This window comes from Siphateles boraxobius, unplaced genomic scaffold (genome assembly GCF_051911475.1).
Source record: "Siphateles boraxobius isolate OS27281-9 unplaced genomic scaffold, OSU_SipBor_1 130, whole genome shotgun sequence".
Taxonomy (NCBI): domain Eukaryota; kingdom Metazoa; phylum Chordata; class Actinopteri; order Cypriniformes; family Leuciscidae; genus Siphateles; species Siphateles boraxobius.
The window spans coordinates 39,160,983-39,185,557 of NW_027508734.1; the positions used below are offsets into that span (position 1 = coordinate 39,160,983).

A 24,575-nucleotide genomic window follows, 5' to 3' on the forward strand; every position below is an offset into this window, starting at 1 on the left:
AAACATGAAGAATCAAACAGAATATACTTTTTTTTTTTTCTGGAGAAACAAATGTTTAGTTATTTAAAACGAAACAGTATGGTTTTGATTTGAGCCTTCCCCTTATTTACATTAACATTTACTATGAGTGAGAAATCAGGCTAAAGTATGTTAGCTATAGCTAATAATTCTGTCATTGTGACGCACAACGAGTATAATACTTCAAATATTCGATTTCGCATTGTGTCAAAAAAAATGCTGTAGCTTGATTATAACTATGCATGTATATGTAGCGTCGGGACCAATCACACACACACACACACACATTATTCATTATATTTAATGAATAGTCCGGCAAACTCACTCTCCCAACAAAGATCTGTGTAACTTCCCCCGAAACTTACATCCCAATGAAGCGAACACCACTGGCAGAACTTAGACACTCACAGTGTCCTGTTACATTTATAAGAATTTTTACAACCCCAAAAAGGGAATTCCTAAGAGATGTGACACTCACTTAATTGTTACTGAGAAGGAGAAGTAAACCCAGTTAATCCTACATATAACCACTTGAGAAATGTATAAAAATGCATCTAATTTTCCCATCTCATGATTTTCCTTTTATGTTGTTTTTTCTTGTAAACTCTAATGGGTTAATGTTTCAGACTTTGCATACTATGGTTAACCAAAATCATATGTGTGGCATATTTGGTCTCTATAACTTGGTACTTTGAAGATCGAAATGACTGTGTACATGATATGTCGATAACAACAACATATTATTATTACAATAATCTTTCATAGTTTCTTCATCGGCTACCAGCCCTCCAGCGTGCACATGCAAATGAGCACCCTTGAAACAAAGAGCCATAAACCAAATTTTCCCGCCTGGAACTTCCACCTTTCTTACTGGCCGAGCCAACCCTGAGAGGTGGGACCTTTCTCAAGGTTTAGATTGTAGCTTGACCTTCTTGACTCTCTTGACTCTCTTTGCTCTTCGTGCTCTTAGCTTATCTTAGCTCTCTCTTTCTCTTGGTCCTTTCTGAGAAGTCCTGAAGTGAAGATGATGCTAAACTAAAAGTTTTCTAAGGACCCCCAAGCTTGTGCCAGGCTGCGGCCTTGTCTTTCACCAAAGATCCTCTCGCTCCAAATGGTTCTCTCTCATCAAAACAACATCAGCAAAGATCAACTGGAGCCTCTACAAATTGCATCAGGACAGTTTAGTTCAAATGGGCGAGAGATGCAAGTATCAAACTTAGTCTCATTATTTGATACATTAAGTATCCTTACACCTTTTAAAGGACGTGTTAGAACTAAACTGATGGTTTGCTCAAACCGTCGATCTGCTGAATTTCAAACAATGCTACAACTTCTTGCTTTCCTGTATTCTTCTTCAGCTCTCTTTCCCTTGGTTAACTGTGTGCATGTATGTATGTGTATGTTAGAGTAGTTAAATGTTTAGTCTAGTTAATAAAGTCTTGTTCATATCACACGTAAAGTTGTCCGTGTCTCAAGCTCATATCTGGAGTCACTAATCATATCGATCTTGACTACTTGCTCTTAGTAGTACTTTGTAAAAAAGACATTTCCCGTGCCCCGGAAATGTAAATTTCTATTAATTAATTAATAACCAATAATGAGGGTTCACAGGATGAACCAAGTAATTGGTTGTAATGTTAATGTAGCTACATCAAGTTAACCCGATTAACTGACACAAATATTCATAATCAATTATAACAAGTTATGATTGGTTATTAATATTTCATAGAGCTAATTTGCTACATATATGTACTGATTACTAACTTAATTTAACATGGATTAACTAAACATTTAAAGAAAAGTTCATACAGACAATAACAGGTTGGTGTTACATTCAAAGGAAAGAAAAATCACAACAATGACAAATGTTTTTGAAACAAAAAAGCTTGTTGACTGGCACTACTTGAAAAAATATGCATTGCATCAACCCTGCTTGTATTCAAATGCATTATATTTTTAGGGCTAGCATTTTTATAGGCTGAAATTCAACATGGTTGTATATTTATGAATATTTCAATTCAAAACATTTCACACACATTTTCATTAATAAGGGCCAGTATATATATATGGAAAAGCTGATAAAGACACAAAAGCTGTGTTAACATTGAAGTCTTAACAGTAATTTTTGCACATGTAAGCAGCTTTCTCTACCGTGAACGAGATTATAATGTTATTCCTCGAAACTGATGTACAGATAAAACGTTAAATCTGAGGTAGTAGACATATTTCTCTCGGTTGTTTAGTTTGCCTAACTTTATATTGCGGTGATAACTTGCAGAACTGGGGATTCCCTCAATATGTCATTCTCCAGGATTCCCCTGTGGTCAGGACACTTAACGCTTAATGGACTAATACAGTAATAAAAAAGACCAAACTCCCACCTAATTGGGGATGTAGGAACAGGCAATATGAACGTAACGCGCAAAGTTTCATGCAGAGCGATTTCCCAGTGAAATTCTGGCATAAAGTTGGCTTGACAGACACTGGATATTCGATATTCGCACATTTAGGGACCATCTCTAAAGTTACATATACGACATTGGTACACACGTTTCTAACTTCTAGCATTTGAAGAGAATGACTTACAGTCATAAAACCAACTGTAAATTGTTTTCCATATATATATACTGACCCTGATCATCATCACAAATACTTACCGCTTGCTTCATTTCTGTAAATCCGTTTTTATGAATGAATGACTCTCTCACCCGTTGCTCTATAGTTTTTTTTGTCAACAGCCGCTTGCACCCTCTGCTGGTGAGGTCGACTAACAGCTATGGAGATTGTCAATCGGCAATCTACTGATATTCCTGCCGTTCCCGGAAGTGAGATGTTGAATTTTCTGTCGAATTTGAACCACTGAATTTGTGGAAGCGAATTTGTACAGCGAAATAGAATGGGTTGCCTGTCGAATATTATAGGTTGTAATTTTAAACAGAATGAATATTTTGGAAGTGAAATCTGAAAGGTGAATGTGGATTATTGAATTTCCATTAATGAAAATGTGTGTGAAATGTTTTGAATTGAAATATTCACAGCTTAAATATACAACCATGTTGAATTTCAGCCAATAAAAATGTAAGCAGGGTTAATGCAATGCATATTTCAAGTAGTGCAATTCAACAAGCTTTTTTGTTTAAAAAACATTTGTGATTATTTTACTTCCATACTTAACTGCTATAAAACCTCAAGGCCAATGCTAGCAGCTAAACTTATTAGCAGCTCCGTTGCACTATAAAAGGCTGTATTCCTTCTTGGTCATACATTTACAATTCCCTTTTTTGTCAACACAACATCATGAAAAAGAAGTAAACTTTAGCATAGTTTTAAAAAGTGTACTTATTACAGAAATAATATAATTTAAAATAATCTGTTTACAGTAACTGCAAACTGAATGTAATGTTTTCTTTAAAGCACAACAAAAGATTATTAAAACAATGATTTACATGGTACTTTAAAAGTAAAACTTTTAATTTGATATTATTAAAAAGTGCAGATTTTAAGTTAACTGAAGTGTGTTAAAAAAAATCATATGAGTGTTCTCTCTTTAAGTTCCCATAAGCGGCCTTTAATTTGAGTAACATTATACAGACATCTCACCTCTCCCGGAAGGTCCGGGAGTCTCCTGCATACTGATAGTTGCTAACTGATGCCCGCAAATGATATAGCCTATTTCCACTTGGCATTTGGATGCATTTTCAGTGATCCAATCACAAGTCCTCAGTCAAGCGTGTTACCGTTACATATTACCACTTTTGTTTGGACTTTGTTGAGACCCTTGCCTCTTTTTGTCACATTCAACTACATCACTTTTACTTTCGTTTCACCTCACGAATATTATTGCTTACACAAATTAATATAATAGTATAGTATAGGATAATTATTTTTTTTTTTATTATTTGGTGTTGTGCCATCTCCCGGAAATGAGTCTTTTCCGTGTGGGATGCCAGTATTATATTACCTGCAGGTAGAGTTTTTAATGTACTTTTTAAATTTGAAGTACAGTACAAGTACACATTCAATACAATTAAGTGAACTTTTTCATCCACTAAATGTGCTTTTTATTATTTACATACAGTAGTTACCATATTGTCTAATTACATTCAGTGTTTTGAATGTACAGGGGGAGGAAATCATCTGCTTTTCTGTTTCTGTAGGGCTTATTGTTTAAATATGCTTTGTGAAATGTCTATAGCTCTTCTGACAAAAAGAGCAATTCAAACATACTCTACTTTGTGTTTAGAGTATGTTCATAAAAACAGCTTTGTGGAAATCCACCATAAGCAAATTACAACTGACTGGCCATAAGGGGAATTAAACATCAATGGTACTTCTGGCTCGCCATGTGCTTAAATTGAGGCCACTCTCGCTCCAGGGTCTGACAGTCAGAGGAGGGCCTAACCGGTCCTACAGCAGGTGGTAAAAACGCCTAATGAGTAAAAACAGCAGCTTCATCATTGTCCAGATTGTGTTGATTGTTGCATATCCATGCATAAAATTTGCCCCATTTTTGCTAAATCTACTTACGCTGCATTTTTTTCACACTATTTTGGGAGGTGCAAGACGGCAGCACAAAGAAAGACGGGGGAGGGTGGCACAGCACGCCGCAATAAGAGCCTATGCTAATCGGCTTTAATCCAAGACCAAGTTTAACCGAACAATGCAAGAAGGAAGTAGAGAGAGTGAGAGAGAGTTAAAAACGAGAGCCAAACCATGTCATAAGTGAAAGGGTCGAAAAGCAGAGTCGTTTATGTCACAACATCAGCTTCCTCTGTCAGTTCCTCATCACTGCAGTAACAGAAATAGATGGACTGATTCAAAAAGTTGCTTCTAAAACCGTCCGAGATGTAAGACACCCAGGTTCAAGCGTCCTGACTTTTATTCCCATACTCCCCAACCACGTTCTGTAAATGTGCGACTTGCACCTGTTAAATGATGCTTGATAATGGAGCTACTAGAAATGCGCTTCGTGGGTTTCATATTCCTCACAGGAAGCACCATGGCAAGGGGTGAATCAGAGCTAAAAATACAGTCCTGCTCTTCTATGAGTCATAGACCCCCTCCAGCAGACATGCTCTCCAGCCAAACACAAAGGAAGCGCTGGGAGAAAGATGGAGGGAGAACGTGAAACAGACAAAGAGGGAGATGGAAAGCTGGGGGGTGGGGGTGATTTTTACAGGGGTCTTCAGAAATCTGGGATGTCATCCAAAAAAAATGACGTAATCTGCAATTGTTACCTCATTAGTCTTTCAATATTCTGGAAATATGGCCAATCATCCATCAAGCACTGGTGATGTGATGCTTGCTCAGCAAGAGAGGTCAGATTCATACCGCCAGTTCAGTTTCAACACCACAGGTCATTTCTGAAATATGCATGGCATATTTATGCACGTTGGCAAAGGGATGTAGTGAATAATATTTCATTATGTTCTCATCACTACAGAACATTCAATATGTTATGTACATGATTTGCTAAACACGATCAACTAAATTATGCAATAATGTCATTCACTCGTTTTTCCAATTCAATTAATGCGGCCTCATTGTCATTTCTAATGATCTATTTGAACAACAAAATGATCATTATGACTATAATGATATTTTTTGGAGTGAAAAATGAAACACTCATTTTGAGAATTGCCAGAGGCCCCACGACACAATATATCATATATATAATATTATTGCGATTTTAAACATTCTGCGATAAGATATTGCAATCAATTGCAATAAAAAAAAATCTCAAAGGTGACAGTATTCAGTTATGATATGTAATTATGTGCTGAATCATATTTATATTTATATTATAGGAAAATATATAAATTTGCCATTAACAGCGTTTAACTTGGATACTATATGGTGCCATGGAATTATTTTATTGTGAAATAGTCTACACAAAAACGAAAGACAGGTGAGCTCCCAGGTAAGGATGGTGAAGGCTGTTTTAAGAGAGAGATGCGCTGTTTGTAAAATTACAGTATGAAAGAAATATTTAAAATGATTATTATTTCCAGCATTATAAGCACAGAGCTTATTATGCACAATACTCGCAATCACAAGCTGAAATTCACTCCCTGAAAGTATTGATACTTGCCGTCCGTGTATCGATATAATATCCCCACGTGAAATTATATGTGCACATAAATTTATATATGAAAAAGAATACTGACAGTGCCTGTAAAGGTGAGAATACTAAGAAAGAAAGAAAGATTTAATATTTTACATCACATTTATAAATGGTCGTCATTTTATCATGGTAAGATGAATATTACAGAAATGGATCACACAAAACAAGCGTACTGCACTCCAAGGTCAGGGTGCTTCATAGCCAACCCATCAAGAGTGTGAGGGTGGCGTCTGTGCGGGGCGAATCCGACCCCTCACCTCATCCAGCACTCTGACTGTATCCAGCACAGAGTGACGCCCTTGAATCAGTTTGGCACTGAGCCACAGGCAAAGTGACACTGGCCAGTTCAGAGAGTCTGCCGAGTGTCTTGAGCGCCGGCCGCAGATCAGTCAACACAAGAATGTACAATCAAATCAAGGAACATGAAAAAGGGAGATAATAGTTGTGTATAGCACATGTCACAACAATGCTTCTGTCATATGTCGTGTATTTGTGCATGTGTGCTGTGATGATGATGGTGGTGGGGGTGACTGCCTTAACATGCAGACGGCCATCTGTTCCACTCAGGGCTGTGGCTGCAGCTGTGGGGGGCCTGAATAATCCCCAAACCCCCTCATCTGGTCAGCCGGTGACACAGTGGGGCAACATGACCTGCTTTCAACCAGCTACCCAACCAAACATGCCTAATACCTCAACCAATTTAAATCATTGACCACGTTTTAATGCACTTCATCTTCAGAATAAAGTCCATATTTTGGTTTACATGGTTCACAGTTATTGGAATATTTCTGTATGCATGTAATCACCATATTCTGGATAATGTGCATTCTTTTCCTGCCATTCTCTTGATTTACTGCATATGCTCACTCTTCGTATTTCAACAATGTTTAAGTAACTCACACATTTTTATTCATGTTTCAATTCACAGAATTCCACAATTCATCTGTGTATGCGTGTTAATTTCTTCCAATGTTTTTTTTTTTTGATAACTTGATGTTTCACATTGAAAGAAGCCTCTTATGCTCACCAATAAAAAAAAAACAGTAGAACAAGAGATTTTGTGAAATATTACAATTTCAAAATAACCTTTTTATATTTATATTTTTATTACTATAATGGCAGGGCTGGGTTTTCAGCATCATTACTCCAGTCTTCAGTGTCACATGATCCTTCAGAAATCATTCAAATATGCTGATTTGATGCTCAAGAAACTATATATAAACTAATAATAACTTATTATTATCAATGTTGTAAACACTTGTGCTGCTTAATATTTTTTGGGAAAACGTTTTTTTTCAGGATTCTGTTATGAACATCATAAATGTATTTACTCTCACTTTTGATCAATTTAATTTGAATATTTCTGACATAAGAACTGGTCATTTTATTTGCTCTGCTTTACATGCTATTTCATCACTGCTAATCAATGACATTTCCAATCCATTAAACAAATAAAATCAAAAGATACACACACACACACACACACACACATAGTCAAACATTGCTGTAACCATAGTGACAGGGCTGAAAGCAAAGGAAGATGCCCACATGTAATGCACTGAAATAAAGGATTTTTCTTCTTCAGCATAAAGCATCCAGCAGAAAATAATATCTTTCATAAAGCACTCTGAGGCTAATGTAAGGAGAAAAATAATACTGGACTGCACAAGTGCAATATGGGTAATATAAAACCATGCAAAAAAAGCAATAATGCTCTTGCATTCAAACACAGGCCAGAGATACGCACCCTTATGAAACTATATATCAGCAGCACTCACAACATACGATAAGAAAAACTATGCACCAATGTATCACAGGAATCAATTTTATGGGTCATTATTAATAAACAATTCAGGGTTTAATAAATCAATTTGTCAAACGTTTAAAGGGTAAGTTATCCGTTTTACAAGTAAAGCCCTGTTTTAAGATCGTTTCTGATGAAATCGAACGGTTAAGATACAAATTTGGACACATGCTGCTGTCCCGAGAATTTTAGGTTTTTGTGTTAGCACCAATACCTGCTTTGTCTATGCAGTTTTGGATTATGTTGAGGGTAGCCGCTTTTTATGTGTTAATGTGGCAATTTAAAGGGATAGTTCACCCAAAAATAAAAATTATGCACCCTCATGTCGTTCCAAACAAGTAAGACCTTCGTTCATCTTTGGAACACAAATTAAGTTAATTTAAAGGGTAAGTTCGGCGTTTTACAAGTAAAGCCCTGTTTTAAGATCGTTTCTGATGAAATCGAACGGTTAAGATTAAAATTTGGACACATGCTGCTGTCCCGAGAATTTTTGGTTTTGTGTTAGCACCCCCCCCCCACCTATACAATGGTTTCATAGGTGCATTGGAACAATCATTCATATAAACGCATTAATTTACTTTAATTTTAATTTACAAAGACGTGAAACTCACCGAGTGGTCTGCTGATATGCTCACGCAAATATCGCTGCAAAAGATGCTTTCCAACAGGTGTTTTACCATTCGTTGTAAAACTGTGGACCTATTTTTCCAAACGCCTCACAACCGGACATGCTTCCAAAAACTACGATAAAACCTGTTGGACAGCATCTTTTGCAGCGATTTTTGCGTGAGCATATCAGTGAACACCCCAGACCACTCGGTGAGTTTCACGTCTTTGTAAACTAAAGTTCAATGCGTTTATATGAATGATTGTTCCAATGCAATGGGGGGGGGGGGGGGTGGGGGGGGTGCTAACACAAAAACCTAAAATTCTCGGGACAGCAGCATGTGTCCAAATTTTAATCTTAACCGTTCGATTTAATCAGAAACGATCTTGAAACAAGGGCTTTTAAGAAGTGCCAAAGGGCTTTACTGTAAAATACCGAACTTACCTTTTAACAATAAAATAGCCCTGTAAAGACTAAAAGAGATCCATTTATCAATCACTGTTTGACTTCCAGCTCAAACTGAACTTAAAAATGAATAGAGAAGAGTTGCCAGCTCTGCATTCAGTGTGAGGGCTAAAATCTGAGCAGAGAGCAGGCCCTGACCCCTCCTTGTGACGGTCTGCAGGGCTGTGTGATGCTGTTGCCATGCTGAACCAGGCAGCACTCGCCCAAGCCAGATGTGCTCAGCATGTGTGCCGCACCATCTCTACAGAGACACGTCTGGCAACAGTTGCTGTGCTGTAATGCAGTAACGCAGCCTCACTCCTTGAGTCTCCTCAGTCCAGAGCACAACTAAATTAGAAGGAGCCAAGTGCGCACATACTGTACACACAGACAGGAATTAGCTGGCAACCAAACTGTATCTCTCTCTCTCAATGTGCCCGTGGCAGTACCTGTCATCATTGCAGTCAAAGTGAAAATAGTGTCTGTTCACCCTCTCCCCACCTCCCTAATCTGATAATGCCACTTGATCAGAAGCCTGCGCAGAGGCTAAAAGCTGCGGAGGAACACGAGCGCATACGCAGACAAGCACGAGCAGTCGTGGGGCCATCTGTGTGTGTTCTGCGGGGTGTGAGGGTCTTGACTTTGCGGAGAGATCACAACCTCAATATAGCCCGAGGCGGTGAGCCGCTATCTCTTGTAGTTATGTTTTTAACATATTTGAACAGACGCAGAATGACCAAGTTCCTTAATGCTTGTGTGCGTGTATTTTACAGTAACACGTGGGTGGATTTCCAATTACACCAGGGATGGATTATTTCAGTTTCTAATAGGGGTAAATGAGACAAAAAAAGAGTCTCTGAACCGTATGCCCTGCCTGGTCTGATGTGCCAGGCAATATCAATAACAATGATTCATGTTGACACAGTTATCTAGTTAGCGAGACCTCTCATTGGCTCTGTCCGTGTCATATGGATATGAGGAGCTGGTCACATGATGTCATTTACAACACAAAGCTCATTCAGGCATGAGGAAAACCGCTACAGGAGCAGGGCTACTTGAAATGGAAACGGATGAATAATTTCTTGTCAATTGCACAAATTAATGCAGGTCATTAACTTTCATTGCTCAAATAAAGAAAGTCTGGTGACATGTTACATTTACAGTGTGTTACACATAACACACGTACTGTAAAGTCAGATTAATTTCAATAGCAGCAAAATGCAGATGAACTACCTTGTAAACAAGAACACTTTCAGTGTAAAGTATGAAAAAATATATTTTGTAAATATACAATTTATTATTGAATAAATATTTTCTCATGAGCCGGTTCTTTTAAGTCAAAAACATACAGTGCGACCAGTGTAGTCTGATTTGTCGTAACAATCTGTTATGAGCAGTTTGTTTCAATGAATAGTTTGAAAAGGCTGGTGTGAATCAGCCCAAAATGCTGGCCTGTATAATTCACAGCGTTAGCTGACAGAAATTCTTTCATATGCAAGAATAGCAAAATGGACAGCACAACTGAAAAAACTAAATTGAAAGCCAATGAATCAGAACTGAATCAGGAAAATGTCATAACCCAGTCCTAAATCTAATTTGAATAAAGATAAGTGGTACATGCTCATGACATTTCACATAATAAATAAACATAAGATACAATATTATTAAATCAGCTACAGCAAGTATTTACTACATGTTGTTTGTAGCATGAAATTGCACGGACAGAATTACTATGAAATGCTCTGTATTGTGTGCATCTACAAGCTTCGTGATCCCTCTCATGATAGATTGGCAGTGGAGGCAAACAAAGCTTGCCATTAATTGAGTTTGACTCCAATGTTCAGAAGAGAACATGCTGGCTGCTTCATATCAACATACCTCAGCACTGATCATGTGCAAAGCATACCTAAACCCATTTACTAGCCACGTTCAAATTAGTAATAATGGTAGAAAATGGTTATGGTGTGTGAACTCTATGCTGGATGAATCCCTGTAGAGCAACAAACCTCATGCATTCCTCATGGAGAAACGACTGAATATTTCATTACAACTATATTAACACATACTACATTGACAGGCAGAGAATTAATGAGGCAGTGCCACAGGCAAACTAATAAAAGCACTGAAAAATAACGTCCGTAACCTGCAATTGCTCAGAGAAACATTCAAAGAAAAGTGGGAGAGGAACGCTTATGATATAAATAACACTTCTTTCTCTCTGTCCCTCTCTCCCTGTATTGTGTTGGTGTCAAAATAAGCAGCCATTGTTCTGATTTCCCACTGATTTCTAAAATTAATCTCTGAAAACTCCATTCTCCATTAATTTAGGTAATTCTAAAGCCACCTCAATAGCAATCTGATCATTTTTAAGGTTTAGTCTATTTAAAGGCGCACTCAGTTGATTTAGGTTTATGTTGCACTGGCCAGTTCTGCAGTTGTCTTGAACAGTACTTATTACAGTTAGGGTTAGATGTAGGTTTAGTGCAAAATATCTACTTTTATGGTAAACAGAAGAAAAAAGGGATACTGGTTTGGAATGACATGAGGGTGAGTAAATGATGAGAGAATTTTCATTTTAGGGTAAACTATCCCTTTAAAGCCTCGTCGACCCAACATCTACAAATTGGAGCGCTTTCCTTTTATATCTCATGTGACTGAACATCAAAATAAACAAGCAAAAGTATCACAGTCCCACAAAGTATGAATGTTTCTGAACACTTTAAAGGCAAGACTTTCAGGTCTTCTAGCCAATGTAGACTGAAGTACAGAGCAGACAGACATAAACAAGAACCATTAAACTGTGTTCAGTTCTACAGGAACCTTCGGGAATTCAAAAACTCCCATTGGTACACCAGATCCCGTCGTTAGGTGTGAAATTAAGCTAACAGATAATATCAGACAAGGTCCAAGCTCAAATTCGGCCTTGAAAGCCATTATTCAGCACACATTAAGAGATGGGGGAGATCCTCATTCACATTTTAATAACTCAGAGAATCTACAATCAATAGCTGGACCCTCAAGGCAAGGCTGAGGAACCATGCGGCATGGCCGTCCAGAAAACATATGTATAAAATTGCACACAGCCTCCCCCGGTTTCCATAGAAACCCTCAACTTGCCTTAGACAGGGGGAACAAAGATGTGTGTAGTTATTATTCTATTGCTGGGGTTGTGCTGCACAGGCAGTGATTGGTTGAAAATGAGTAGTACTGCCACACTATTAATACTCTGTGAAATTGTGCTCAGTGATTTGCAAATAGCTAGTCTCTAAGCTGGGTGTACACACACTCATTCCCTCAAACCCAGTTCATTTTCACCTGTAAATTCTCTCCTCTAATTTACTCTTTAAGTAAAAGAAAGATAATGCCTTTCAGTTGCAAATAAAGGGGCCACCAAGCATCAGCAACCACCTGACTAATGACACGGCTTGACCAAACCCCACCATCTGGACAGGATATTCAGCCCTTCTGGGTTCTTTACCAATCAATCATGCGTGCAAAACAACATGACACCTCATTTCATTCATACAGTACTGGCAAAATGGCACAAACACCCAAAGAATATAATACATGAATACATGTGAATTGTAACACTGTCTTATAATTTCTATTTGCAGTGTGCTCTGTGCTTAAATTGCTTGTTTAGCCTTCAGTCATCTGTAACTATGCGAGACTGACATGTGCATGCTTGAGTATCTTTTAGCGGGATGGTTCACCTAAAAATTAATTCTGTCATTGTTTACTCATTCTTACGTCTTTGCAAACTTGATTCACTTTCTTTCTTCTGTGGAATATGAAAGGTAAACATCTGAAGAATATCCTGGACACTCTTTATATGTTTATACTGTATGAATGAGGACTGGGACTGTCGGGCTCCAAAAAACAGCATTAAAATGGTCCATACGACTTGTACATTATTTCCAAGTTCTCTTCAATAGGTTTATGTGAGACACAGATGGAAATCAAATCAATATTTTGTTTGAAATAAATATTCACTTAAAGTAGGTTCCATAAAGAAATCATTCAGTTGGATCTTTTTATTGAACCAGAGAAGCACTGCAACAAAATGTTCACAAATTCACATACTGATCTGGTTCTGGTGTTTAACTCACTGACTCAATGATCCAGTCGCAACTGTTAACAGCTCACTGGAGTGGAAGATCTGTTCATCACATAAAGCTATCATATAGCTTGGAGTTTAGCACACACATTGTATTGACCACTTTTATGATACTTGTGCTTTTGCTTTCAAATTTGAAGGGATAGTTCGAGCAAAAATGAAAATTCTGTCATCAACATCATTCATAGAACGCTTTAAATGTGGTAAACAGAAGATCAAATGTGCTTGTTTGACCCGCAAGAACGAATGAGGTTTGTTCATTCACATTGTATGTGCATTGATTAAAGTTTATATGGAAATAAAAGCCTAAATTAAATCTGCTCATCCTACAAAGTGAGCGTGTCTCTTCAGAAGACTTGGATTAAACCACTTGATTTACATGGATTATACTTTTATGATATTTATGCCATTTTTGTAGCTTCAAAGATATAGAAACAGGGACAGAAATCAGTGAGTAAATAATGAGAATTTTAATTGTTGGGTGAACTAAAACTTAAAACGTTCTAACTTCAAGAAAAAAGTTACGAGGGATAGACTGAAATAAACAAGTATGGACATACATATGGAATTAAATAAACTCTACTTAACTAAGTTCAGTGAAAGTATCAAAGAAAATAAGTAATTTTAACTTGGCTAGTAAAAGGTTGAGTAAAATCTATTTAGTTGAAGTGACCTTTGCAATACATTTCACTCAAATAATATAACATTGAATTAAACCACACTTTTAAAGTATATGCTTTACTTAGAAACATCTAGGTAATTAAGACAATAGATATTGTGTGAGACACCATATCAAAAACTTGCCCTAGTCGTGAACGCAGAGACCTCGATGCTTGGTAGACAATACACAATGACGGTAACATTTGATGGATCGTTTTTGTGTTTGAATGTGTCATTCTGTGTAGAAAATGAACTCCAAATGTCACAAAATGGCAAGTTACTAATGCTAACAACCAAAGCATTGATAAAACAGTGTAAATACAGCTGGGAAAAGGTGAAAAATCAACCTCATTATTTATTCAAGGCCCAGTGCATGATGGGAACATCAGAAAAGTTGAGGAGTTTTACTTAATTTTATAACGTTGATATTTACACTTTCATTTCTACACGCTTGAATTGAGTTCTAATATAGAATTTAATTAGTTTTTATAATTCTTGCCTGAGCTAACTTTTTCATGTTAATTACATTGTTTTTTTCTGTAGTATTTACTTCACCACAAAATCATTTTCATCAGTGATAGTAATTTATGATAGATTTTTAGGGTTATTTTTTAGTCTCCCTCTCAAACACTGTATGTTTATCTCTCCCTGACTTTCAAGTACTCTACCATCTATTCCACTCAAACTCTCTCTTTTACTGTCCTCTCCCTCCACATTTATTTCTGTACCTTTCACTTATTTCACCCCTTCTCGCTCCCTCTCTTTCACTGTCCGTGTACTATCAGTGTATTCCCATTAATCTGTGCTTGCAGTCTCTGTTTTGCCTTGAACTTGCAGATAGGCACCAGAGCATTTTACACAGGCTACAGGCTAAATATCTATCCTAATCAAACCCAGAATTAGTCCATCTGTTGAGCAGTTGCCCACTGTTTGGACTCCTGTGTCACTGCAGATGTACTTGTAGCATTTCATGATACTTATATACACAACAGTGTACAGTAAGATTAATATTTCTGCAATTATTGCTCTTGGCTGTGCCATTTCTGATTAGATGCTTCTTCACATGGCAAGTCGCAAATAAAGTCACATCAGAAATGTTCAAGTCAATCCTGTGACTCCAACCTTGGAATTGCCAATACCCTCCAGCTAAAACCTCCAAATGTTGTGTAAAGAGCAGATACCACACATGGCATTTATGGCAAGAAAGCAAAGCTAAAAGACGGTGCTGAAAGGGGTGGTGTGATGGCGATAGAGAGGGGAACATGGTAGGGACAACACCAGGAGTTAAGGGTCTCTGCTGTGTTTCTCTGATAAAAGGCTTCACAGCTGCATCAGACACTAGGGAGCAATTTTCTGCAATGGGAAAGGGGGAGGGGACCACCAAAACTACACAATGTATAGCACCACACCACAGATAATATGTGCAGCACAAATGACACTTCTGTCTGGACAAATCACCACCAAAATAAAAGGGAGACTAGCTTTTGAGCCATTTAGAGACCAGATATATACTTTAAATAGTTATCAATCCCATTCAATCAAAATGTTATTCCATTTATGTTGGTTTTGAGGTCATAAGCTAGTGTACTCCTAAACAATGGGAAAATTCTCTTTTAGCACATGTACACAATTATATTGCGCACAATTAAATTAGTCTTTCTATTCTGGTAAACGAACCAAAACATACTGATGACTCATCCAGCAACGCACATATTTTTTTTGCCCAATAAAAAGCTCTCTTGAATGTGAATACCCCTCCCTCTCATACCACCTGCCACAGATTATTAACTATCAAATTCAAAAGGAAATACATCAACACAATAAAGCTTTTCATGCAATTTTGTTATGTTGAAATATTTCAATTTTTAACTTGTTGGAAATACTGGTTAACCCATGAGGTTTATCTTTAAATTTTGTGACTTTTTGCTTTGTATGTTCTTTCCATACGTCATTCCATACGTCATTTTTATCCTATTGTTTACTATATTTATGTGCTTGGTCGGTGTCGTTGTGGGCTGTAAAGACCCTTGAAATAACTGAAATCATTTGGCGAAGTGATGGAACTGTAATGATGTCAAGACCTGCCTGAAACTACTTTACCCGTGCGTTTCACTGAAAATAATTGCACACCCTAGAACGTTAGTCAACCAGTCAGATTCAAGCATTCAACAGCCCCATAGTATAAAATATAATAATCTACAACAACACTTTTAGTGCACCGAATTTGATGTTTCTCACGATGAAAAATGTTTGGCACAAAACACTAGCAGGGAAAGCATGGAATCTCTTAAAAATGTTCCTTAGGCTCAAGAGAGAGGATTCATTGCAAGGAAAGTTAATGATGAGTGACAAGAATGAGCAATAAACCAAAACTAAATATAAATATATTTATATAATTGCTAGTCATCAAGGAACAAAATGTTGGCAGTTCATTCTAGCCTTAAATGAGAAATACTCTAATCTCATGTATAAGAGCCCATCAGTGGAATCAGCTCTGCTCTACCAATCATTCCAGCGCACATTCCTTCAACAGTTTTCTGTAAGATTCATTTCTTGTGTATGACGTAAAGGCTTCGTATTCCTCTATAGATTCATCTGTGAAAATCTTACAGTGTTAATAGCAGAGACTGGATGTAATCTACATAAATCAAGGGTGGGAAAGAGGGGCTTCGAAGGACTGTTGCTGTCTGCCTCTGATCTCTGGAAAGATGGAAAGCATGGCCATTGTAAGAAAAGGCTTGAGGGAAGGGGGCGCAGCCATGACAACCAACCACTGCTATCTGGCACTTAGTAAATGAGAGCCAACTGAAGGCTGGAATATGTCTGGGAGACTGCAACCCCCTCAGACAGAAACACACTGACAAATTGTTCACAAAGTCAGCCCAGCAAGACAGTCAACAGCTGACATTTCAAACAGGCTTTCAGGCTAAAAACAAAACATTCTTTGAGGTGATGAAGAGTTTCCTAAAATGTGATTTAATCCCTCCCCCCTCCTAACTATATTATCTTAACTTCTCTCCCTTAATCAAGGAATCTAACTGGCTCTATTTTGATGTTACAAGCCATTGTATGTAAATAATAGCTCACCCAAAAATTATAACGTCCTTACATTGAAAGTCAGTGGGGACCATATGTTGTTTTGGACCCCACTGATTATCATTGTATAAACATTCTTCAATATATCTTCTATTGTGTTCTGCATAAGAAAGATCATACAATTTTGAAACAACATGAGGGTGAGTAAATGATGACAGATCATTGATTTAAATATTTCAAAACAATATGCATAATCTGCCAATTGTGCATTCCATAATATATGACCAAGGCTAAAAATGAAGAAAGATGTCTCTCATATCAAGTAAGCCATTCATAGTTTGAGTTCTTTCAAAAACAAAAATGTTTGAGCATTCCAACCAGAATCATTTGACTAAACCAACAGCATTAGTTTAGGGTAGCACTATCTGTTTGTCTGAATGGTATTATTTCAACACTTCTGTTTGGTGCTGTTAGTGGCAATGACTTCACCTTAACTCATAAACACATAACTTGGGTCTTTTTCGACCCGGGACGTCATTCACTACCCCACCCATGATTGGCAAAACATTCAACCATTTAAGGGTTAAAGTGTCATTGAATAGGCCTGGTGCTAATACTGTGTCTTTCTAAAATACATTCTGGCCAATAGAAGCTATGGCATCCCTTACATGAAAGCACTACCTTGGATTGACATCAACCCTTCGTGCACTGCAGCAAAATGACCATACATTATGTGGTTCTGCCTGCAGCTCTTCATATCCGTCTTGCACCAGTTACAGACACTCATTGGCCCTGAGGTAGTGTGTATATATAGCTTGATTATCACCATGTCCATGCTGGAAAAGCAGTGGAGGCCTGGGGCTCTGCGTGGAGCCTGCCCGTACACGCCGTCTAACCCTGACCCAGCAACAGGGCACTGTTTCTGCCCGTGACAGTGTTCGTGATTCAAGTACTTCGCCGCTTCATTAACGGGCTTCCTTTGGGACACCCTGACAGAGTGAAGGAAGGAGAAGAGGAGGGAATAAGTAGAGTAGAGGGGATACGAAGAGAACGAATTAACAGAAAAAAAATACACACTGCATGAGTCTCGCAAAGCAGTGTAACAATATATTGTGGCACAATATATAGTGATACAAAATATAGTGGATAGCAACAATGTATTGTTCACAAGGTTTAGACAGATTAGATTTAGCATCAAATATGGTAAAACCATAAGGTCACACATTTGAGCTTCCATGTTTATTCATTATTATTAATATATTAGAAATAAAATGCATTTTGTAAAATACAATATTTAAAACATTTTAAATTCATGTAGTCAGGGACAGGGTGCAAGCATGTGTGTCTCTAACATAATTCTGTATTTTTAGCTAAACAGAATCATGAATATTTCTATTCTGGTGTCACCATTGCCCTGTGCATGGGAGAGAAGGACCAAGTCCAAGCCAAGTAAAGTCCATGCCAGATGTAATACCAAATGTAGCATTTTAATGAACAGCACTTTTGTTTATCATATGTCATAGAAATAATAATAAAAAACTACCATTTTAACTCTTGAAGTATCGTGAGAGTATTGTACTGTGAGATCAGTATAGTTGTATCGAACCAAATCGTGACATAAATGCTAGCAGGTATTGTAACGTTATTGTTTTTTGGTAACCAATACCACAGCCCAATCCGTCTAAGCCGGTGATCTCCTGTAATCTTCTTCTACCTACTTTCAACTGAGTCGAGCAGCGAGGACGCTATGTGCGATGGCTGAAGCATCACAAAGAAACAGAGGAGGCAAAAATACAGGCACGTACATCCGTTTTGATTTGGGGAGGTGAAGGAGGGGGGTAAATTAAACTAGAGCGTCCTTTTTACTGTTTCCCATGGGGGTCCCGCTTTAGCTCTGAGAACTCTCTCTCTCTCTCTCCCTCAACCCCAAACCACCCCCTTCCCAACTATCCCTACCCCTCCCCCAAGCTCCTCTTTCTATGTGTGAGCCTCTCTCATGACATATGGGCTCTCCTCTGCAGCGGCAGCAGTGAGAAGCGGCGTTCATTGTGCAGCATTCTCTCAGCAGCCATGCCAACGGCAGCAGAAATAGCAGGAATACCCTCCGCTCTTCTCTAACCATGGGCTACACAAGGATTTATTTTAAGAAATGGAGCCAATAGTTTAATTGCCGACAAAGCATCCTATTCTTAAATGAACAGTGTGAGACATCTCTCTATTAATCAACAAGCAATGCATGTATTGACAGTAATTACACCATATAGACATATTGCTAGCACTGGTTGCATTTTGCAACTTACTATTGTTCGGTTAAATGAGAAATGTGAGTATAATTCTGCTGTAGCCTTGTTAAAGAGATAGTTCGCCCCAAAAAAAGAAAATTGGCCTGCCCTAACTTTCAGTTTTAATGGGAAATGTTGTCACAGGAAAATAAACTGCACTCATCAAGCCATTTAATGGGGTATTAAATAGATCATAATTTACTCATAATAAATGTCATAATTTACTCACTCTCATCATGTCCTTCCACATCTCTATGGCTTTTTTTCCTTTGCAAAACAAAAACATATTTTGAAGAATGTTGGTAACCCAACTGTTTTGGTGACGATTGACTTCAATTGTATGGGGGACACTGACACATTTCTGAAAATGTTATGTTCAGCAGGGGAAAGAAAAGCATATGGATATGGAATGACATGAGTGTGAGTAAATGATGACAGGAAATTCATTTTTGAGTGAACTAACCCTTTGATACCCCATTAAATGGCTTTTAATTGCTGTTAATTGCTGTTGCTAGGCAAACGTAGGTGATCATTTAGATTCTTATTGGGACAAAAATGTAGACACATCCACAAGTGCAAGATGAGTCATCAATATTTTTCCCAGAAGAGAAAAGTTGCATCCAAATATCAGTCAGAGTATATACTAAATTTGATGAAGAACATATTCCTCGACAGTTGATGTCTTTATATGAATAAATGTTATACTACACCCACCATGTTGGCACTGTCCTTGGCTTGGACCTGTGTTTCATTTGACTTCTGACATACAAACAGCAACCACAAAAATATATTACTTGGGTGTTAAGTACAAATTAACCACAAGTAACAACTTTCCTGGTATCTAATATCACTTATACTGTACTTGAAAAAATCCACCTGCCTCACAGTTATAATTTTGAAATCTGACAACCACTCAACTACCTCGGACTTAGCAAAGTGTCAGCACTAACTGCACACTTAAGAATCTCAGCGGATACACATCAACCACGTATAATTTGCCTATTGTTTCATAAATAATGTATATTCAGACATCATACTTTTCAATCGGGTGTAATGCTTTGCTTTTTGCATAGGACACAGGAAGAAACTGCAAATTTTAGATGTGTACATTTGTTGAAAGTGAAATTTAACATGAAATGTTTAGAACATTATAAAAATTGCTTCAAAGCTAATAGACACAGACTAAAGGCCACAACAATGCAATTAAGATTCCAAGAGGTCTTTAATAATAATAAAAACCAAGTGCTACATTTTTTAAGCAGTCAAATAATTTATATACCAATGTTAGATTGCAGCCTCACTGGTTACTCTTAACAGGAAATATGATTGAGAACATGAAGACCTGACTATCATCAACTCTGTCCTCCACATTCTTCAAAATACAGTCAATCTGATACTCAAACAGTTGCAGTTCATGTGTTGCATAACAGCTGCAGGCCCCTGACTTGGATACGTCTGGCCAGGGATATCGACTCAATAACTGTTCTCCACCAAAGCCACACCAGAAGAAGCCACTGGCCACAGAACATTGAGCACAAAAAAAAATGCCGCCAGATCAATAATTCGTCCTCCTCACTCCCATGTCATGCAGCCATTCTCAGCAATGAGCCGACATTAACATAAGAATAACCTTTTTGTCATTCAATGCATTCAGTGTTCATAAACCTAGGCTATATGATTATGGTATTGATCAGCACATCATCTCAAATCAGCAAGCAGTCATTCAGTGGCCTGTAGCATTACTAAAGCAAGACTAGTTTCCCTTATAGCCCATCTCAAACTTCAGCACTAGCCTATATTTCAGCACCACCGGACTGCAGAGAAAATTAGGTTGAACACATGGTGCACTACGGATGCACCAAAACTGTCCCATCAGCAGCAGCAGCATACGAGGGCCATCTGTACCCTGATGTCAAACATTCAATTCTAGCTCTTGTACGAGGCGAATGGATTCGGCAGTGGGACCTGCAAGTGTAACCACATCCCGTTGCCTGACAAATCGGGATTAACGGCATTAGGCAGAGCAAAGCGAGCCGCAAAGCCAAACTGTCATTTGCGAAAACCAAGTTCCTTTTCTAGGAATATAATGCGAACGTTTTCCAACTTGTTCCACCCAAAAAAAAAAAAACATTTTGCAACTACTAAAATCTCACCGGATTGTCAGAAAAGTAGGCAAAGGTCCTTAATCTGCGGAAAACCTCTCTACACAATGACATGTCACCACAAGGAAAAACACACACACACACACACACGTATCATGTTTAGTCATCGCGCGAACGTATTGAGCAGCGCGTGTCATCATCCCAGATCTCAAGCACACAAAAGGACAAACCTGTCTGTCCTTTGCCAAGCGTCTTTTCCAGGCGATACGGTCCCACGTAATTCGCATGTTGGGAGCTGTTGTCTTTTCCCGTCGATGACATTTTGCTTTACACGGACGAAGTTGCGATGCCGACAAATTGCTGCTGTTCGGCAATGAAGTATTTCTTCAGTACCGCAGTTATTTCCCCGCCCAGCTCTTGCTCCAGACGCTGCTTGAGGATCGGTGTTGCTGCTGCTCTCCTCCGCGTCTCCCTCTTTCTCTTTCTCTCTCTCTGCTGCCGAGCGCTCGGATAATCTCACAGCAGCGCGCGCGCCCGTGTGATGCTCAGCCTGCGCCTGCTGCGTGTGTGCGCGCATAACACACATCTCATCACAGATGATGAAGAGCGCGGACGGATACTGTGTTTGAATAATCAATGTCCTAATACTGCATCATATTATCAGTTGAAACCCCCTTGTTTTTGATGGATGCACTGTTGGCCTAAAATGTTAAAATAATTAAACATAAAATGGTTAGTAGATTTATTTTATAGTTAATTACAGACTATAAATAACATGTAAAATGTTCGGAATATTCCACGAAAACGGTGCACGTTGCTGGGAAGAATTAGAGGCATGACGTTGTGAGACATCAGATGTATTCGATACTAGCTGGCAGAAAATTGACCTGGCATACTGGTCACATGTCCCATCCTCCATCTATGGTTCAGAGCTCAGAGGTCTTGGCTTTCTAGACTGTATTTAGTAGTTAAAATTATACAACAATCAATTATTTTGAGATAATCTTTTGAATTAGTAAAAACAATAGTAAACATAAGAAAAATACCAGATTTATCTCCACATTTTACAAGCATGCAACCCTGTTTTCCCCATTACAAAAACGAAACAAATAAATAATTAAACATAATTTGGACCCTTTTCGACAGCATGAGGGAAGTAAATAACCTCATTACATTTTCTCAGTGTCCATTCAATTGATTTTGTCTATTTTAATGTCTATTCAATGTATAGCCTACTGCTAGAAATTCACATAAATCAGGATTTTAAAATATCATAAATCTCACCTCCTGATGATCAGAGGTTCTGAAAGGCAGGCAGTTCCTTTCACTCAACATTTGTTTTTTTGTTTTTATTAAGGTTTTTTTTGTTGTTGTTGGTGGTTTTAACAGGTTTTTAAAAACTCTAATTCATATGCCTTTTTTGCATTCTCTGTTAATTGCCATTTTGCCATACTTCTGAAATCACTACCACAATACTGAAAAAAAACCTGGTATTTTGCTACTAAAAAGGCATGTTTTTTTGCTTTGACCTAGTCACGTGGCTCAGCTTCTCTTTGAGAATCTGGTGCCACTGAGATTTTGGCCTTGTTTCAATATATTCCCAGGTAACTTTCTTCAGAGCTTCTTAAAGACTTTGAAGTCACTCAGAACATCTGGCCAGGTTGTGTCTTGTCATCTCATCCTCTCACCCTCCCTTTCGCTGTCCTTTCCCTTTTAACTTTCTTGTTGAGAGTGTGACATGTAAACAAATCCCAGTACAAAAAAACAAGCTATGTAGAACATTGGGTTCTTTTATTTAACTATTCCAAAACATCATGTCACTTAAATATGAATTCATTTTTTTAGTGATTGTTACTGCAGTAAATCTCTGCAGTCTGAGGCTAGTAGAAGAGGACACTCTGATCTGATTAAATCAGAGGTCAAATGCTGTGACCATCTGTCTTTATTTTTATCACAGAAGCTGAAGATGTAGTGAAAAGGCAGATGAGGCTGACCTTTAAACATCTCTTTCACACATAGGCAGACACTTACTACAATGAATGACAAGCCTTTGGTATAGCAGGTTGACCTGTAGAGCCCATAACAACAGGGGTTTTACAAGCATAAATTCTCATTAATTAATTGCATCCCCTTCCCCCATTTCATTTAAGTCATTGTCTAAGCTGTAAAAGCCATAACCTGACAGTAAAATCAATCCACATTATCTTTTGTCATTTTAGCAATGGCCCACAAAATAGGACAATCTGTTCAAGGTAAAACATTACATAAGCTACTTCGCTTCTGTGCAATCAGATAATTCTCAAGTCCATTTGTTGAAAATATTCTTAATAGAAAGTTGTAGTTTGTTTAAAAGGGAGAAATAGAAATGGCAGGGTTGGCAGGTCTCTGTGCTCAATCTGAAATGAAGATTGCACATGCTCAGTGCTCAAAGAAAATCAAACTTGTTAAAGGACTGGAAGAGATGTGTACACTAAAGGTCCATCTAAATGAGTGTCTACTTGGAGTTCGATTAGTTTGGCTCTTTTTCCAATAGAATTTAAAGCAGTTTGGGGAAAGGGGCTATCAAGAGCTTTTATGTTTTGAACTAAGAAATATTATGTGATAAAAATGCATCATTACTTTTAGGGGTTTAATCTCCTAATATACAGGTCCTTCTCAAAAAATTAGCATATTGTGATAAAGTTCATTATTTTCCATAATGTAATGATAAAAATTAAACTTTCATATATTTTAGATTCATTGCACACCAACTGAAATATTTCAGGTGTTTTATTGTTTTAATACTGATGATTTTGGCATACAGCTCATGAAAACCCAAAATTCCTGTCTCAAAAAATTAGCATATTTCATCCGACCAATAAAAGAAGTGTTTTTAATACAACAATAAAAAGTCAACCTTCAAATAATTATGTTCAGTTATGCACCCAATAGTCAATACTTGGTCGGGAATCCTTTTGCAGAAATGACTGCTTCAATGCGGCGTGGCATGGAGGCAATCAGCCTGTGGCACTGCTGAGGTGTTATGGAGGCCCAGGATGCTTCGATAGCGGCCTTAAGCTCATCCAGAGTGTTGGGTCTTGCGTCTCTCAACTTTCTCTTCACAATATCCCACAGATTCTCTATGGGGTTCAGGTCAGGAGAGTTGGCAGGCCAATTGAGCACAGTAATTCCATGGTCAGTAAACCATTTACCAGTGGTTTTGGCACTGTGAGCAGGTGCCAGGTCGTGCTGAAAAATGAAATCTTCATCTCCATAAAGCTTTTCAGCAGATGGAAGCCTGAAGTGCTCCAAAATCTCCTGATAGCTAGCTGCATTGGCCCTGCCCTTGATAAAACACAGTGCACTAACACCAGCGGCTGACATGGCACCCCAGACCATCAC

The 24,575-nt window shown here is 38.0% G+C and overlaps 1 protein-coding gene across 18 annotated transcripts in view; it reads right to left on the minus strand.

Annotated features, from left to right (window-relative positions):
- brsk2b (BR serine/threonine kinase 2b) overlaps positions 1 to 21,761 on the minus strand; it is a 156,410-nt gene extending 134,649 nt beyond the window's left edge. For 16 of the 18 annotated variants that reach the window (XR_013203691.1, XM_077229402.1, XM_077229390.1 and 13 more), the window contains exon 1: positions 21,425 to 21,706. Coding sequence is in view for 17 of the 18 variants with exons in the window: in XM_077229402.1 (XP_077085517.1) it covers positions 21,425 to 21,515 (91 nt within the window). In the remaining variant the exon portion in view is untranslated. Of the gene's footprint in view, positions 1 to 21,424 lie in introns of all 18 variants that reach the window. The other 2 variants (XM_077229396.1, XM_077229404.1) reach the window with 2 other exon arrangements.
- Positions 21,762 to 24,575: the final 2,814 nt, after the last annotated feature.